The sequence below is a fragment of the Tauraco erythrolophus genome, chromosome 4, assembly GCF_009769465.1.
Source record: "Tauraco erythrolophus isolate bTauEry1 chromosome 4, bTauEry1.pri, whole genome shotgun sequence".
Classification (NCBI taxonomy): domain Eukaryota; kingdom Metazoa; phylum Chordata; class Aves; order Musophagiformes; family Musophagidae; genus Tauraco; species Tauraco erythrolophus.
The window spans coordinates 22,131,468-22,148,046 of NC_141468.1; the positions used below are offsets into that span (position 1 = coordinate 22,131,468).

Here is a 16,579-nt window from a genome sequence, read left to right on the forward strand (position 1 = left end):
TGTTCTGTTCTCACAGAAACAAAACTTTAAAAATAGCACCTTTGAGGTACAACTGGGGTTTTGAGATATTTTCTCCTGTGTTTTGGTCGAAATACATCCATCAAACAGGCGTAAAATAGTTGGCAGATATGCTAGGATCACTTAGCAACTGTCTTCTAGAGTCACCTTTTCTTGAACTGATGTTTACTAAAAATAAAGAGTAAGCTAATGTTCCTTATTTTCACAGCTAACACCCAATAAATCCCAAAAGTTGCGTACTTCCTATAAACTGTGTGCATCTGCATATTATTCTATATGTCTCACTGACTGCATCTCTTTTTCTCATGATTGCCGCTGTTACAGACTAACTGAAGCTCTAACCCCGGGCTCAAAGACAGAGAGTTCTGTGGTAGGTCCTTACAGTTTTTGGCTTGTTTTGCAATGCTAAGAGCCTAAATAAACACAACATCCCAGGAAGTGCAAAGAAGTCTTTTTAACCTGTGCCTAGTCTTACTTCTTTACAAGGACAGATAAAAATGGGTTATGCAGAATCCTTTTTCCCCAGGAGTAGTAGAAGAGGCATGGCGCTGCCGTCAGGAGCACCTCAAGAAGCGTTTGGCAGGAATGAAGCCTCTGCACAGGGCAATTTATCTTGAACAAATTCTTGTCTCTAGAAAAATCTCTTGCTGAATTCCTCCAATAAATACTGAGGCGTGTTATGTTTCTGGCCAAACTTACCCAAGAGAAAAATGGACACCGAAGGATTAATCTTACTGCCACATATAGCAACACAGGCATTTGAGCAGCTTGTGTGTTGTGTGAAGCGGCATATAATACACCGGCGAGGTAGGTATTCCTCACTCCCAACTCGCAGCTTAACATTTCAGGTATTTTAGGACTAATGAATCCTTGTAAAAGGACCCACGTGCCAAGAAGCTCTACTTTTTCCTTCTTATCAGTTGTGTAATAAAAAGATGTTACCTTTCCCTATAAACACTGCATTCATTACACTCCAACCACTCTACCATACAGCCTGCTCCTGATATCTTTAGCCGATTGCTGCATGAATAATCCGTTCCCCACTTCCTAAACTATCAGAAAGACGGCGAAGCTACATATCTCATACACAGTTTATCACAAAGCTTTTTTTTTATCTTGTCGACTCCAATCCTTTTGTATGCCTGAAGTCAGCTTGCCAGCATACTCGTACATTTTGAAGATAATTATACGCATTACACATACTGAGATTCCCTGAAGGGAAACACGCTAGAAGATTAAAAAAAAAAATCAAAGCATGAAGACAACACCTAGGTTTCTGAGATAAAGCCTAATAAATTTAGTGGTCCTGTCAAGACTCAAGATAACTTGCTTTGTTGAAAACCGATGTTGACAAACCTCAAAAGTCAAGGGGAATTTATCAAGACAGGTAGACACCAAATTCGATGCTTAAAATACATCTGCTATATAACGGCAATAATATTTGCAATTACAGCTTTTATTTTTAAACGCCAAGAACACGGAAACAGATCTTCACTTAATAAAAATATTTTAATAATGAAGGTTAGAGGAACATCGTTAAGCAAATACAAATAGTTTTATCCATCGTTAATGTTCTAACAACTTTAAAAGAATCTTCCTCAGACCTGTACAACATAGCTGCATTGACTCCCCCTCCGATGTCTACATCAAGAGTGAACCACAGAAGAACAGAGATTTTCAGCACAAAGAATTCATCCCTTCCTGGCATTAAACTGAGTGAAAATAAACTGGGTTCTTGCATTAAAAAAAGGCTGAAGCATTTTCACCAAAAATGGTTTATTCTTTTTCTATGTTTTTCCTGTGGAAGCGTCATTGTTTCCAATAATGGACTTTTTACTCTTCCCATGAAAAAAATCTACCATATTTAACTAACTTATGCTTTTCAGACACTCTTCAGTATAAATATGTTAGAATTTGGCAGCCAAACTGCACATTGAATTGGTCTACAGAAACTGTATTTCACTCCCTCACATGCTCTGTATGGAGGCATCTAAGAAGAATCACCAAGAGCACCCCACCATAAGGCAGTCCCTCTTTGGCCTGATCTGGCTTTACCTTTGGTTAAACCTACGTTGCATTATCTTCAATTTTCATGGTTTTTTCCTATGCTTCAATAGCTGTTCCAACTTTACTCTAAAGCTAACTTCTGAATGAGGTCAGATTTAAACCTTGTAGTTGCTGGAATTGCTTTTTCTTTTTTTCTAAGAAGGAACCAGACAGTTCCTATTCTTATATACATTTCCTCATGAGTTTGGGGACTGGCTAAAAAAAAATAATAAAAAAAGACCATAAACCAAAACCAAACTAAAACAAAAAAGGAGAGAAAGTTGAGGCAGGAAATGAATTCTGGGACAGCACGAGACACGAAGGTACGACGAAGCTATGTAGAAACTGTCACTCTTCGGACTGGGGAAGAAACACACAGAACGCTTTCGACTAGGGAAATTAAAAAAACAAACCCCAGAACAAGCAGCCCCCTGCCCACCCCCCCGCCGCCGCCCGAGCACCCCGCCCGCCCCGGAGCGGGTCCCCGGTCCCCCTCTAGCGGCCCCGCGGAGGACAGACAGACAGACAGACACCCACCCACCGCCGGCTCCCCACGGGCAGCGCGGCCTCCGCGGCTCGCCCCCGCCGCCAGGCCACCCTGAGCCTCAGCGAACGGGCGCGGCGACGCGGAACCCGCCGCGCTCCGGACATAAGCACGGCCGAGCCAAGACTGCCGGCACAGCGCGCACTCGGGGCGGGCTCAGAGCTGCTCCCCTTCGGGTCGCTCCTGCCCAGCCCGGGGGTGTTCCAAGACGAGAACCGCAGCATCGCGCACCGCTTCCGAAGCCACCGGCACCGCCCCCGCGGCCGCAGGAGACCCCCGCGGCAGAGGCGGCCCCGCCGGCCCGCTGACAGGCACCACGCACTCCCCAGCAGCCGGCTGCCCTCCCTGCCCTGCCCTGCCCCGCTCCCCGCCGCCGCTACCGCGGTCGGCAGGCGGAGAGCCTGGCAGCGCCCCGCCGCACGCTTGTAGCCGCAGCCCGGTGCCGCCGCGGGGGACGGGGCTCCCAGGGACGCGCTCCGGCCCGGCTGCGACACAAGAACGGGCTGTCGGCGGCCGCCCCGCTCCCCCTCACACGCTCCCACGACCGTCACCTCCCGCCGCTCCCGCCCCACCCCGCCCCGCCCGCCCGGGCGCAGCGCCCTCGGCCCGGCCCGGGCCGCACTCACCGCCCGCGCGCGCACGTGGCCGCCCCACAGAGGGCGCCGGCAAGAGGAGAGGGGAGGAGAGTGGGGCGGGGGGAGGAGAGAGAGCCCTGTGCCCACGTGACCGCCTCTCTCTAGCCAGCCATATTGGGTGAGGGCAGAGCACGCCCCGGCCCCCAGAAGGGCTCCGAAGTGGCTGCCAAGTACAAATGGCGAGTGGATTTGAAGCCCCTACGGAGCTCGCGCCTGCCCGCTCTCATGATGGCGGCAGCGCGCCAGTCCGACGGGCATCGCTTCCCCCAGCAGCTCTCTGCCACATCCCCCGCTCAGCTCTCTGCGCACGCGGGGGGCTCCAATTGGCCCGGAGCGTGGCGAGCTCTGATTGGGCCACGTTCCTGCGCTCCTCTGCCTCCTCCAACGAGCGCCTGCGGCGGAGCGTGCGTGGGGCTGACGCGGAAATCTGAATGGAGCTCGCGGGCCGGTGGCTGTGGGGGCCGAGGCGGGGCGAGCGCGCTGCGCGCGGCCGGCGCTGCCGTCGCTGAGGCGCGCTCGGTGCCGCGGCTGTGCGCGGCCCCGCGGCTGTGCGCGGCCCCGCTCCTTCTGCCCGGGGCTCCCCGCGCCCTCGCCATGCGGCCCGGCCCCGCGCCTCGCCCGGGCCGGGCGCCGCTGACCGTGGCGCTCTGCACGGCCCTGTTGTTGCTGCCGCCCGCCCTGGGCGCTGGCGAGCGGCGGCGCCTGGCGTGCTCCACCTGCCGAGGCATCGTGGACAGGTTCAACCAGGTGGGCGGCGGGGCCGCGGGGCCGCGGGGAGGGCGGCGGGCGGGGGCTCGCCGGCGGGACTCCGGCAGCAGCCCGGGGTGCGGCGGCAGCGGCGCAGGCCGCCCCGCACCTGCCGCTGCGAGGGGCAGCCCCCAGTCTCCGGGCCGGTCCGCGGCAGGGGGCGAGGAGGGGCGCCGGGCGAGTCGGCGGCTGCCCGGCTCGCCGCCCTGCCGCGCATCGATCCCGTCGACCAGACTCCGGGAGCGCTTCCGCCAGCTGCTCCGTTGCTGGTAGCGTCTGGTCAAGCGGATGCACGGCCGCAGTTTACTCCCGGCTCCGGTAACGGCTGTAGTCCTCAGGGCGACCGGTAGCAAAGGTCCTCGAGCTTTGCTACCGAAGCTGTTCCGGTGCTTCAGCGCCAAAGGGCGGACTGTGCTGGCTGTAGTGTGCCCGGTTCCATGAGGTGTGCTGATCGAAAACTTTATCCTATAAAATTCCATGTCTGTTGCCACTTCCAGCAATCCTACATTGAGGCACAGTAAATTCAACGTAGGCAGCGAGGGGCTGCTTCCACTTGTGACAGATACTCAATGCCCTTTGTACGTATTTTCACTATCGTAGACCCGGTAGGTCGCTTTAACTGTGGAGATTTTTTGCAAGGGTATGATTTGGTTTACTTCGACTGTGACTGGGGGAATTGTGCTGATCGCAATGAATTATCCTGTTCTATGGTTGTGTGTTTGAGTTGGAAATGGTGAGGACTGGGCTAGGTGCTATCAAAACTGAACGAAGCAGAGGTCATGATCAACTGGTTAATAAAGTTTCTGAGAACTTAAAGAAGAAGGATATAAAGTTCTGTATGTGTGTGGTTTTTGGTGTAAATGAAGAGTCTAAAAGGCCTCGTTTATCTGTTATGAAAATTGAGTCATGTTACACTGTAACCTACGCTTTCTCAGTTTTCATGTTATGAGTAGCTGTTTCTTTCACTTAATTAGAAGCTTCAGAGCTTTACTGAAGTTTCTACACAGCACTCTGCAATTTTCATAGTGCCCTTAATTTTTGTTTGAAATTCAAAACCCTTGCATTCAAAAAACAAACAAACAAAAAAACCTTACATTCTTTTGGTACTTTTCATTTGTAGGGATTAGCAGATACAGCTAAAAAGAACTTCGGTGGTGGAAACACTGCTTGGGAAGAGAAGACGCTGTCAAAGTATGAGTCCAGGTAAGCTGTCTCAGTAATTTTCATTTGGTTACATTTCATGTTCATTGTCTGTGACTTCACTGTCCTGGCGTCTGTCTGGAACTTAAATATTAGAAGTTGCAGCTAAAGTTTCACATATCCAAGCCTTAAATTCTTATTGATTAAAGTGTAGCAAATTACATTGTAAAGTAAGGATTACGGTAAAGACTGAAACTCCTTATTAATGCCTTTATTCGTTTTTCTTTTTGAAAACAACAAAAGTTAATACTGTCATTGACCATAGTAGTCTTTTTCTATTTACTCATTATAGTACCAAAATAATGATTTTAAATAATAGTCAGTAGTTAATTGATTGTCATAAAAGGTGTGGAGTACTTCAATACTTGTTTTAGAATTAAAGCAGTATCTCCTTCTTAGGCTTGTCGCTATTTCAGTGCCAAACAGAAAACTAGAGGAGGTGCAGATTACTGTAGTCTTTTGTTTGTATGTCTGATTACTGAGCAAAGTGATCTGGTATCTTTCTTCTCAATTTCAAATTCACTTTTTAATCTTAGTTGGAGCATTGAGATGTTAAGGATGGGATTTCTGAACCTCACGTCCTGTGAGCTTCGTGGGCTTGTATCAGATATTAGCAATACCTGAAATTTATTGTTGAACAGAGGAGAAAAATATTGCACTCAAAACTTGCTGGGAAGCTAAAAAGCTATCAAACCTACAACCTCCAAACATAATAAAACCAAGCAAGCCAAAGTAGTTCTTGTGGTCATCCTTCTAATTTTTTGGTTGAAGTAATGTTCGTTAGTTCTTTATTCTGGTATTTGCTTTGGTTTAGAACTCATTCAGAATGCACTTTAATCTGATCAAGTGTTCTAGGCTGAAGCTTAGCTTCTCTGTCGTATCTTGAGTGGTGTCATATGTTAAAATTAAACTTATGACTTTCCTTCTCTGCTTGTAGCGAAATTCGTCTTGTGGAGATCACAGAGAATCTGTGCGACAGTAGTAACTTTGAATGCAACAACATGGTAGAAGAACATGAAGAACATATAGAGAAATGGTGGTTCAAACTGTAAGTATCCATTTTTTTTGTGGAGGTCTTTCTGTGGGTAAGTATCTAAGAGGATGAACTGCTAATGTTAAACCTTGTGACTGAACAATAAGAGTATGAGTAATTCTTCACTCTCCTTCAAGAGCTGCTGTTGGGTACAGCTGGGTTCAGGCTGACTTTTAATAACATGTGCCGCTGTACCATGTTCTTTTTTATTTTCGATTCCAGAAGTGTTGCACCAAAACATCCAGTCTGGCTTCTCATAGACTGTCTACTCGGTTACCAGTGGGGTGTTGAGGCAAACTAACATTGTGGAAAACTTTGGGGTTTATTACCCTTTTTATTTTCCTTTGTCATAAAACTACAAGGGACTCTGGTTCTTGTGGATTTTTTGTTTGTTTGCTTTTTTCCCAAAACGTTATTTCGTCCTCCTGTCAATCAAAACATAGTTGATTCTAATAAATCTAGAATTTGGATCTCTTTAGGGTGGTACTGTAGCAGCTGACTTCTACCTGCCTTCTGAGCTAGCTTGTGATTTCTGTTATAACTAAAATACAGTTAGTGCAAGGAATTTACATCTCCTTAAGATCTTTCTTTAATTCCAAATCATGTTTCTTCTAAGTATTTTTTACAACTTTAGATTGTCAGCACTGCCTGTCAGCTAGAATTCAATAGGGTGAAGTACCATTATACAGCTTCATCCCTGGATAGGGATTTTTGGTAACCCACTTTGTTCTTAATGACTGTTTTATTGTTTATCCTTTTACCTAACTGTACAGGATTGTATATACAGTAATATGTCAGTTGAAGGAAAGGTGAGCTATGCAACCCAGAGTAAACTAGCTCATTCTCTGAAGCTGTTCTAAATTTGCAGAACCGAAAGAAATGGATCTTAAACTAGGGAATTTGATGAAGTAGACTTCCTGAAATGTAAACAAAACCATTCATAAAATCCACTGGTGTTTGGAAAGCTTCTGTATTTAATAAGACCTTTGAGTGCAGTTGATTAACTTTTGCGTCCTGTCCTTTAACCTACAATATCAAAATGTCGTTCACTTTCTGTGTTAGTTTCCAAAGACAGTTTCTTTGTCCATGGATGCCTTAGATCCTTTTTCACTAGTTGTTATGTTACATGCAGTACTTGGTAAATTTACTTTTCAGGGCCTGAGCCTTGGCATCAATACAGTCAGGTTGTACTGGTTTAGAAGGAGAAGCTGTACATGCTTCAAGAGTTGCTGAAGGCTTCTGCCAGACTACAGAATTTCTAAACCTTTCTTTTATTAAAGTTTTTCAGATTTCAGTATCAGTGTGGTACTGAGATCTGTGAATTGTCATTCAGAACTGTAGTAGTCTTCATGCTTGCTTGCAAAATAATACCTAGGATTTCATTGTTAATTGAAGGTATGTTCTAATGCTAGAGTAGCACATAACTTCTTAATATTAAAAAAAAAAAAAAATTCTTCTAAAATAATACTTGATTCATGCCAAAAAATAGGAGAAATTTCAACAGGCACCCCATTGTGAAGTCAAGTTGGCAATAATTTGAGCCAATGTTAAAAATCCATCCTGGGTTATCTTCTGCATAGTTGAGATAAAGACAGCAGTTATCTTTAAGAGGACGACGTAAGAAAGACCGTTTAAACTATTTATAAACCTTATCTGAAAATAAGGTGTTCAAAAAGAAAAGGAGAGGGTGTAGTGGATCAGGATGATATTGAAGTGATTTTTATTGCTTACTCTTATTTCACATTTTTCATAAAAATAATCTATAAAAGTTGAGTAGTCTCTGTTGGTAGTATTGTAGTTTAAAAGGTAAACTCATCTTAAGTTGGAGGACTTCTAGAAATTAGTTCCTGAAATAAGATTGTCTTCGGAACAGAAAAGAAGTTTCTAATCTGTCACGTACAATATATTTCTGTACAGCGTTGTGCAGGTTCCGTTATGTGAGTTGACTTTTAAAGAATCGTCATTCTTTTTGTTGATAAATGAATGTCTTTCCTATACAGAAAGAAGAAGTATCCTGATTTGTTTAAGTGGTTTTGCATAGAAACGATAGAAGTTTGCTGCCCTGCTGGAACTTACGGACCAGATTGCCTTGGTAATTTTTTCTTTTGAAAAATATGAAAGTAGATAAGTTCTTTTTACCTGTTTGTTTCAGTCTTTAATAACATGGATGGATACAGGAAGTGTGATGTTTTGTTTGAGACAGCAGCTGCCATGTAGTGTGCACCTGCCTGCTGCCTTATGGTTAGGTAACTGTCTTGTGAACATCCTGCCTGAAGGAAAGTCCTCTGGGCGTGAAGCAGCGTACAAAGCTATCAAGAGTACCTACAAGTGCCGAATCCATCTGATCTGATGCTCTCATCCACACCTGACCCATGCTTAAAGGCTCTCTGTGACATCAAGTCTGTCATTTAGGTGGCCTTTCAGAAGCTATATAGACAGTCATCCTTGACCAGTTTCAAGAGTAAAGCAGCCAAAACGCTCTTGGAGATTCAATGAGGAAACACACAAGTGAGGATTTGTTGAAAAGGCAATGAGAGAAATTGGATAAAAGTAGGTGGGAGACAATTGGTTAAAAGTACGGTCTTTGAAAATGTGATAAAGGAGATATTTTGGCCTCTGAAGTTCGTATAATTTATACATCTCTAAAAACTTGTGCCTTGTTAGAGATCAGCTTTGGCCTCTTGTATTGTTAAAAATGAAGTGCCAATTCCCAATATTGATATAAATGATTGCTAGTAGGTTTTTTCCAACTGCAGTATGAGCATTCTTAGAAATCCAGAGTAAATAAAGATACCAACTTTAGCCAGGAAAATAGATAAAATTCTAAGCCATGGTCTTTACCAAAAATTAAATTTATAACTGAACTTCTCTGGAAATTATTTTGAGTTATTCTTATTCTTGAATATATTACAGAGCATTCCTTCTTGCAAACTTTTTGGTTACTTTTGAAGGGAAAAAAGATTTCAGAAATCGTATCCTGGTTTAGTGTGACTACTACATTTTTTTATTATTTTACATTTTACTGTCTGTGAAGAGAAAGGGACTTCAGGTGCTTGTGGCTCAGAATAGGAATTTTTTTCCTTTAACGTCTGATTTAAAAGTATTTTTGACCCTTTTTAGCTTGTCGTGGTGGATCGGAAAGACCTTGCCATGGAAATGGCCACTGTGATGGTGATGGTACCCGAGGTGGAGATGGCTCGTGTAGCTGTAACAAGGAGTATACAGGAGATTTTTGTCTGGACTGTTCTAATGGCTACTTCAGTACCTTTAGAAATGAGACGCATTCTGTTTGTACAGGTAACTAAGTCTCTGACGCATATTTAGACATTTTTCTTCCTTCTTCAGTTTTTGTAAACAAAACTAGAAACAGTTTAAACTGGCAAGCGTAAAACCAAAAAATAGTTACAGGTTGGTCACTCAGCTTGTACCATAAATGACATGTCAGTCATTTTGGTGGAATTCTAAGGATTTGCTAAGTCATCCTTCCAGACAGCCCTTCATTTTTTTTAAATTTGTTTTTTTTTTTCTGCTTTAAATTAAGAAGCAGAGTTCATCCATGTTATGAGGGAGGTGGTAGGGAAAAGCAAGCTTTGGGCACCCCCTACCCCAAGTACTATACAAAAGTCTTGAGCTTAAATTGCTGTGTAGGGGACTATGACAACTAGGTTTTCCTCGTGTCTGAGATAAGCTTAACTGGAGTAAATGGACATGGAAACAGCTGATCTGTACTGTAGACTACGTAGATTCCAGTTAAGTATGTCTAAGCTTAATTTTGAAACAAAGTGAGGTCATAGGAATAAAGATTTTCAGTTGTTCAGATTTTTATCTGTTTTTACATCTTATATGAGATTCTGCAGCAACTAAATTGTGACCATGGGATCTAAGATTGGTTTTCAACACTGTATGTTGTTTTTTTAATCTGGCTGTATAGTAATTCCTATTTATGTTTTCTGTTACAGTATATAACATGCATGTGTTATATATATTGCATGTTATATATATTATGCATATACAACTGGATTTCTAGTATGTTTGTGTGTGAAGTTCTTCAGATTAATACCATTTCATGCATTGCTCTCATAGCTAGTTGCAAATGAAGTAGTCTGAGGATTTGTTAGATGGAGAGCTGCATTTTTGTAAGTATCTCTGTGAAGTCCAGACTTAATGTAGTGAATGGGAGGGTCAGGCTGCTAAAATATGGTCGCTTCCAGTGAATCTTAAATGCTTTTTTGAGAGTTTATGTGCAAGAACTTGGAATCTCTCAACAAAGCTCATGTTATAGTTTTCTCTTATCTCAGCCTGCCACACTGCCTGTAAAACTTGTACTGGTTCAAGTAACAAGGACTGCCAAGACTGTAAAGAAGGCTGGATTAAAAATGAAGAAGCAGCTTGTGTGGGTGAGTAACACTTGGTAAAGTTCAAACAGATTTCGCAGCAACGTTGGCTAGTGAGACTAGATGACATCACATCGAGTTTTACAGTATTTCATGGAAGTGTTCTGTCAGTTTACATTTCTTTAGTTTGTAGTCTCTCTTCTCCTAACTTGTTTCACATGGCAGAAAAGCAGTATTTCCTCCCCACTGATTGCCTGGTGATTATAGTTATGTTTATTAAACTGTTCACTGTGTGTCTTTCCAGTTTAGTGGAATACAGATAGGAGCAAGTGGTGTATTCTTTTAAAACATGGTTTTTGTGTGTATTTGAATGCTAAACAGTGTCATGCTCTTGATATAAACTATTTTGTCAACTACTGGAAGATTGCTGTCAGCTTATCTACGTATTTAGTAGTAGTTGCACAATTGACTTCACATTACTGCATGTTTATAAATGCTCAGCCCTGATAAGAGTTCAAACATTTCACTAAATGCCAGGCATACTAACTTTTCCTGTTACTGGAGAGAAATACCAGGAGACATAAAGTTCAGTGCTTCCATTAATCTCTTACTTGTTTCTTGCTTAGCATTTCTCTTGGTTGATAGGGAGACACATAAAACTCTTAAGGGAAAGCCCAGATAGTAAAAATACTCCTAATGCAGGACTGCAGAAGGAGGAGAGGAATGCGTTCTGTTGAACTGGTTGAATTTGACCAATTAAAGACCATGAGACCATAACGTCTGGAAACATTATCTTAGAAGTGGTGTGAACACTGCTTCTTTTGAAAAGTGCTAAGGAGAACTAGGATTTGAATTACGGCAACTGCAATACCTGCTTAGGCAGCTGTTAAATGCTCCAGGAGCATTTTTAAGATGCTCCCGTATTGTCTTCTGCACAGCTGTTTTTTTCCAACTGATCAAGTGAAAATTGAGTAATCAGTAGGAATGGTGTCTGCAGCAACAGGATGAGATAGACAGCAAGGGGACTGGAACAGCTTTTTTCTGTCCAAATCTTTTTAGTTGTGAATACTGTTGTGCCCCTTCCTTGAGTTCACAAGACTAGCATGTTTTAACTTCTCAGGTAAACTGGTTTTCAGCTCGGCTGGTCCTAACCATAACTTGGCTTTCTCCAGTTTGCTTTACGTAGAAGACTAAGTGGTTTATGTGTGTACCTTTGTGTAATTTTTAAAAATAGTTTAAAAAGTTTCATATCTTGGTAATATAGGAGTAGAGAAATCAACAGCGTTCCAGAAGAGTAGTCTGTCTGCTTATTTGTTATGCTATTTGCATAGAAAGCCTAAATGCATGGAAAACACTGACTTGAAAATGGCAAGGATGGCAAGTATTCTGGAAATTTTATTTAATTTGATCTCTTGAATTTCTGATACGTCTGTTATTGCCATCACAAAACATCTGAGGATCAGTTTTGATTTGTTAATGTAACTCTAAACTGAACAAAACAGTATATAAGTTATCATGTCACTTTTATGTGTAACGTGTTGCATATCTGATCATAAACTCATCGTAACAGTTACTCTCAAAGCAGTCAGTTTAAGTTTATAGCTTCTGTGGGCCAGTTCTCATGAGATCTCAAGCATAGCCTGCAAGTATTAATGTGGCTATTTAATCATGACTACTGTTTCAGGTAACTTGTCACTTTGTATCTTTCAGATTTAGATGAGTGTACAGCTGCTCCTTGCAAAGATCACCAATATTGTTTGAACACAGATGGATCTTTCTCATGCAAAGGTTTCCTTTTAATCTGCTGTTGTACTTGATCGTCTAGAATCCTAATGTAATGCTAGAGATAGTGCTAGAAAGGGTATGATGCCAGGCATTCAGTACAGTGTGGTCTGGTCTTGACTGGGCATGGGAAGGATGAAGCTTTGGACTCTCTAGTGTGAGGAAAGTAAGACATTTCTGATTTTTTTCTACTCCACTCTCATAAGACCCCACCTGGAGTACTGTGTTCAGCTCTGGAGCCCCCAACAGAAGAACATGGACCTGCTTGGGTGGGTCCAGGGGAGGGTCATAAAGATGATCAGGAGGCTAGAGCACCTCTTCTGTGAAGACAGGCTGAGAGAGTCAAGGTTGTTCATCCAGAAGAGAAGGCTCCGGGGAAACCTTGTAACAGCCTTCACTTAGTATGTAAAGGAGGCCTACAGGAAAGATGAGAGACTTTTTATCAGGGAGTGTGGTGATAGAAGAAGAGGTGATAGTTTTAAACTGAAAGACGGTAGATTTAATTAGATATAAGGAAGAAAATCTTCGCTCTGAGGGTGGTGAGGTACTGGAACAGGTTGCCAAGAGAAGCTGTGGGTGTCCCATCCCTGGATGTATTGAAGGCCAGGTTGGATGAGGCTTTGAGCAACCTGATCTAGTGGAAAGTGTCTGTGCCTGTGGCACAGGGGTTGGAAAGAGATGATCTTTAAGGTCCCTTCCAACCCCCAAACCATTCCATGATTCTATGATTTCTTGTGTACGTAAGCTGACTGACTTTAAGGATGGTACTTTAAAGCTCAGATACATGAATTTTTATGCTTAAAATGTTTTATCCTCAGCATGTGATGCCAGCTGCGTAGGTTGCACAGGGGAAGGTTCTGACAAGTGCAAGACCTGTGCATCTGGATACATGAAGGAAGATGAAAAGTGTACAGGTTGGTGGATTTAGCAATACATGGTAGAACACCAGTTAGCTCACTCTTGGTTAGCCATGCTGCAGAGCCGTTAAGTACATTTGCATTTGTCTGCTTCAGTTTTCAAGCTTTTCAAAACAAACCCAGTCGTTCTGGTATTAGCAGCAAACACTTTCCGTATAACTTCCTTTATGTTATTGAGTTAATATGCGTGACAAGGCTTAAAGATGAAACACTCCTGCCGAAGGAACAAAGTATCTTATAGCCGCTTCAGGAAAGAAATACATGAGTCTCTTGTCAGTTATCTACCACTTCATTAGAAGTGTGCACCTGTATTCATTTTGTAGCAGAAAAGCAGGGAGGCAATGTGGATTTTGTTGTCTTTCTGTTAATCCATTAACGTCCAAGTTCAAATGACGCTAATTCATAGTGGATTATAACATATGAAGTGATAGTAAAAAGAGGGAAGTTAAGAGTTTCTCTGTGGGGAAGAGCAGAAGGCACACACCATGTTAAGTAGCTGTCAATATTTACAGACTCCCATCCCTTTAGTTGTACCTTGATGGCATCAATAGCAAATGACTATTGGAAGTCTTCAGTAGGTCGAGTGCTGTTGCTCAATTCATTTCCACGCATAGAGGCCTGTAAAACATAAAAAACTCAGTACTATCTGAATAAATTTGAAGCACCGTCTAAATCATGAAGAACTGTACCGATTATTTTAACAGAAGTTAAATCTGCTGCAGTAGCATTCCGCTCCTCAGTGATTTTTATGTTTGTTTATATGACTGAGCACAAGTAAGCTTTATAACAAAACAATAGCAATGGGCTCTTTCTTCCCCTATTCTGTCTCTAGATATAGATGAGTGTAACCTTCCTGAAAAGGTCTGCGTGAAAGAGAATCAAGACTGTGTTAATACTTCAGGTAGTTACAAGTGTGTATGTTCAGAAGGGTTTGAAGATAAGGATGGAACATGCGTTCAAACTGTAAAAACAGGCAAGTGGCTGTTTTAAAATATGCTGTATCAAGGACTTGGAGTTGTATTTCTGTCTAAGGGCCTAGTCACTTGTTAACTCTTCTGTATGATTTCTCATCTTCCTACAGCTGTTGTCTGTGTCAACTAGTTTATGGTGTAGGCCACATTCTGGCATGCATGTTTCATTACTTAAAGACAGTAGGTTTTTTAAATGTCCTGTTCTTGTGTTGATGTTTTTTTTTCGTTTAGCTCAAGGTTGTGTTTGTAAGTTTTTTAAGCCTCTGTCTTTGTTACATAAAGTGAACTAGCAAATTACTGCTATCATAAAAAGGTCTTCCTTCTCCCCACTTTTTTCCCATTATCATTAATTATAATGACTTGAGGATTTATCTGATGGCATGCAAGCTGCTTCAGCTTACTGAAGTATCATAAAACTAAGCAGAATTCTTTTTGCTGGATGAGCGAACTGAATTTGTTTATTTTGTGATCATACAAGTATCAGAGCTGGCATAATGGTGAATATGGAGAAGACATCCATCTTTCCTTAGTAAGGAAATGTTGAGCTTGACTTAAACTATACCTTCAATCATGAAATTCAAGTGTAATTTGCTCTAGGATGTATGACACATCATGGACAGAATTATGTTCATTAGTGTTTTGTTACTCCATCTAGGTTGTTGTTTGTTTTTTTTTTAATAACTCCAAAGTGAGACAGGATTATTTTGCAATGAAGGGTGTAGGAGAATAGATGAGACTCAGTTTCATAGTTTTCTTGTCTTTCTACTTCTTAGCTTGCTTGATTTTTGTTGTTGTTTCCTCCTCATGGCAAGACTGCTCTTTCATCTTGTGCTAATAAGTTGTGAAGATCTATGCAGTATTGCTACTCAAGGCCATTCAGTTCAGACCTTACACTCTCAGTACTGACTGTTATTAGTCCTTTAAAATCAATTATGTTCTTTTCCTGTGCAGGAATTCATTATATCAGTTACTATATTTTTTTAATGTGGTCTGACATTTCATGAGAATAAAAGTAAAATGAAAAGTTGACAAATTGGCTTAGCTTTTTTCTTAGATAAATGCTTTTACCAATATAATAAAATTGCTCTGTTTTTTTAAAGGCTGTTTTAACATCTGAACTGAGCAGTTTGCATTCTAGAAAATAATTCTGAGTAATATTTGCTTTTTGTTTTCAGATACCAGAATTTTTTCTGACAAATCATGTGGAAAGGAGAAAATTCACTGTGAATAGCTGAAAACAAAAGCTTAAAATAGAAATAGCTGTGCTACTTTTAGGTTCCACTAACAATGTCATACTAGTTTATTTGAAACGTTTTATTTGCATCTAGTAAAAAAAAAAAAAAGTTAGAAGCTTAGACTAGGAGGATGGTGCAGGTAACTCTTCTATGTGGCTTTATTGCTTGTCTGGTCTTGATAAATATGTTGATTTGGGTATCTCTTTAAAAAATACCTAGTGTCAAAAATTATATAATATAATTAATAATACATTTGTATTCTAATTATGATACTTAATTTCACAGGAGAGGAAGTAGAGAGTGAAACAACTGAGCCTTCACCTACTGTACATGATGACTTATGATCTGCATTCAGAACCAAAAGACATTCCTATCTGAAGTTTTAAATTATTGGACTAAGCTTCTGCTAGCTGACATACAGTGGAAATGGTATTAAATATGCAGGTTACCATTAAGATTTTTTTTTTTAAATGGTGAAAAACTGCTCTTTAAGCTGCATTTCTTTATTCTTAAATGCCACTTTTTATATAAGAACAACACTCTAGATGGGTAAGTATAAAATTTGAATTAACATAACATTATACCCGGCAATTGTAAAAAATGTGCAGGTTTCTCATTCTAGTGCCTACTGAAAACTATAATCATGTGGAAGGACTTAGTTAGACTTCACAATTCAAGAAAAATTTGGACTGAAGTTTGGTGTTTCTTGACACGAGAAATACTTCTGTAACTGAAATACAGCTTTTAGAAATTGTCTAAGGGAATCTCTTTGGGGGGAAGCACTGTCCCCTTAAACAAAATAGAATGCCTAATACTGCATTCAATAAAAGTTTATTTTGTTGGAATGTGCCTTAAAAATTTTTAACATGTTAATACCTTGCTGTGTTGTCGTGTCTGTCTTTCATTTGGGCAATGGAAAAACAAACAAACAGAAACAACCCATAAAAAAAACAAACAAAACCCCACAAGAACATAGAACCTTGTAGACACTGTATTTCAGTTCAGCACTGAACTCTAGCACTCAGTAGTGCTGGAATGTATATCAGAGGGGGAAAAAAAAAACCCAACAAACAGACACACACGCTTTCCTCTAAAGGAAGAATTGTGTCAAACAACT

The 16,579-nt window shown here is 41.6% G+C and overlaps 1 protein-coding gene across 1 annotated transcript; it reads left to right on the plus strand.

Moving 5' to 3' along the window:
• The first annotated feature begins 3,837 nt into the window (after nucleotides 1–3,837).
• On the plus strand, nucleotides 3,838–16,226 carry CRELD2 (CRELD disulfide isomerase 2). The gene is made up of 10 exons (XM_086610196.1): nucleotides 3,838–3,990; nucleotides 5,111–5,193; nucleotides 6,128–6,238; nucleotides 8,224–8,315; nucleotides 9,344–9,520; nucleotides 10,522–10,620; nucleotides 12,268–12,345; nucleotides 13,158–13,253; nucleotides 14,089–14,229; nucleotides 15,748–16,226. The coding sequence occupies exons 1-10, from the start codon at nucleotides 3,838–3,840 to the stop codon at nucleotides 15,804–15,806; spliced, it is 1,089 nt and encodes a 362-aa protein (XP_086466322.1). The 3' UTR covers nucleotides 15,807–16,226.
• The last annotated feature ends 353 nt before the right edge of the window (nucleotides 16,227–16,579 follow it).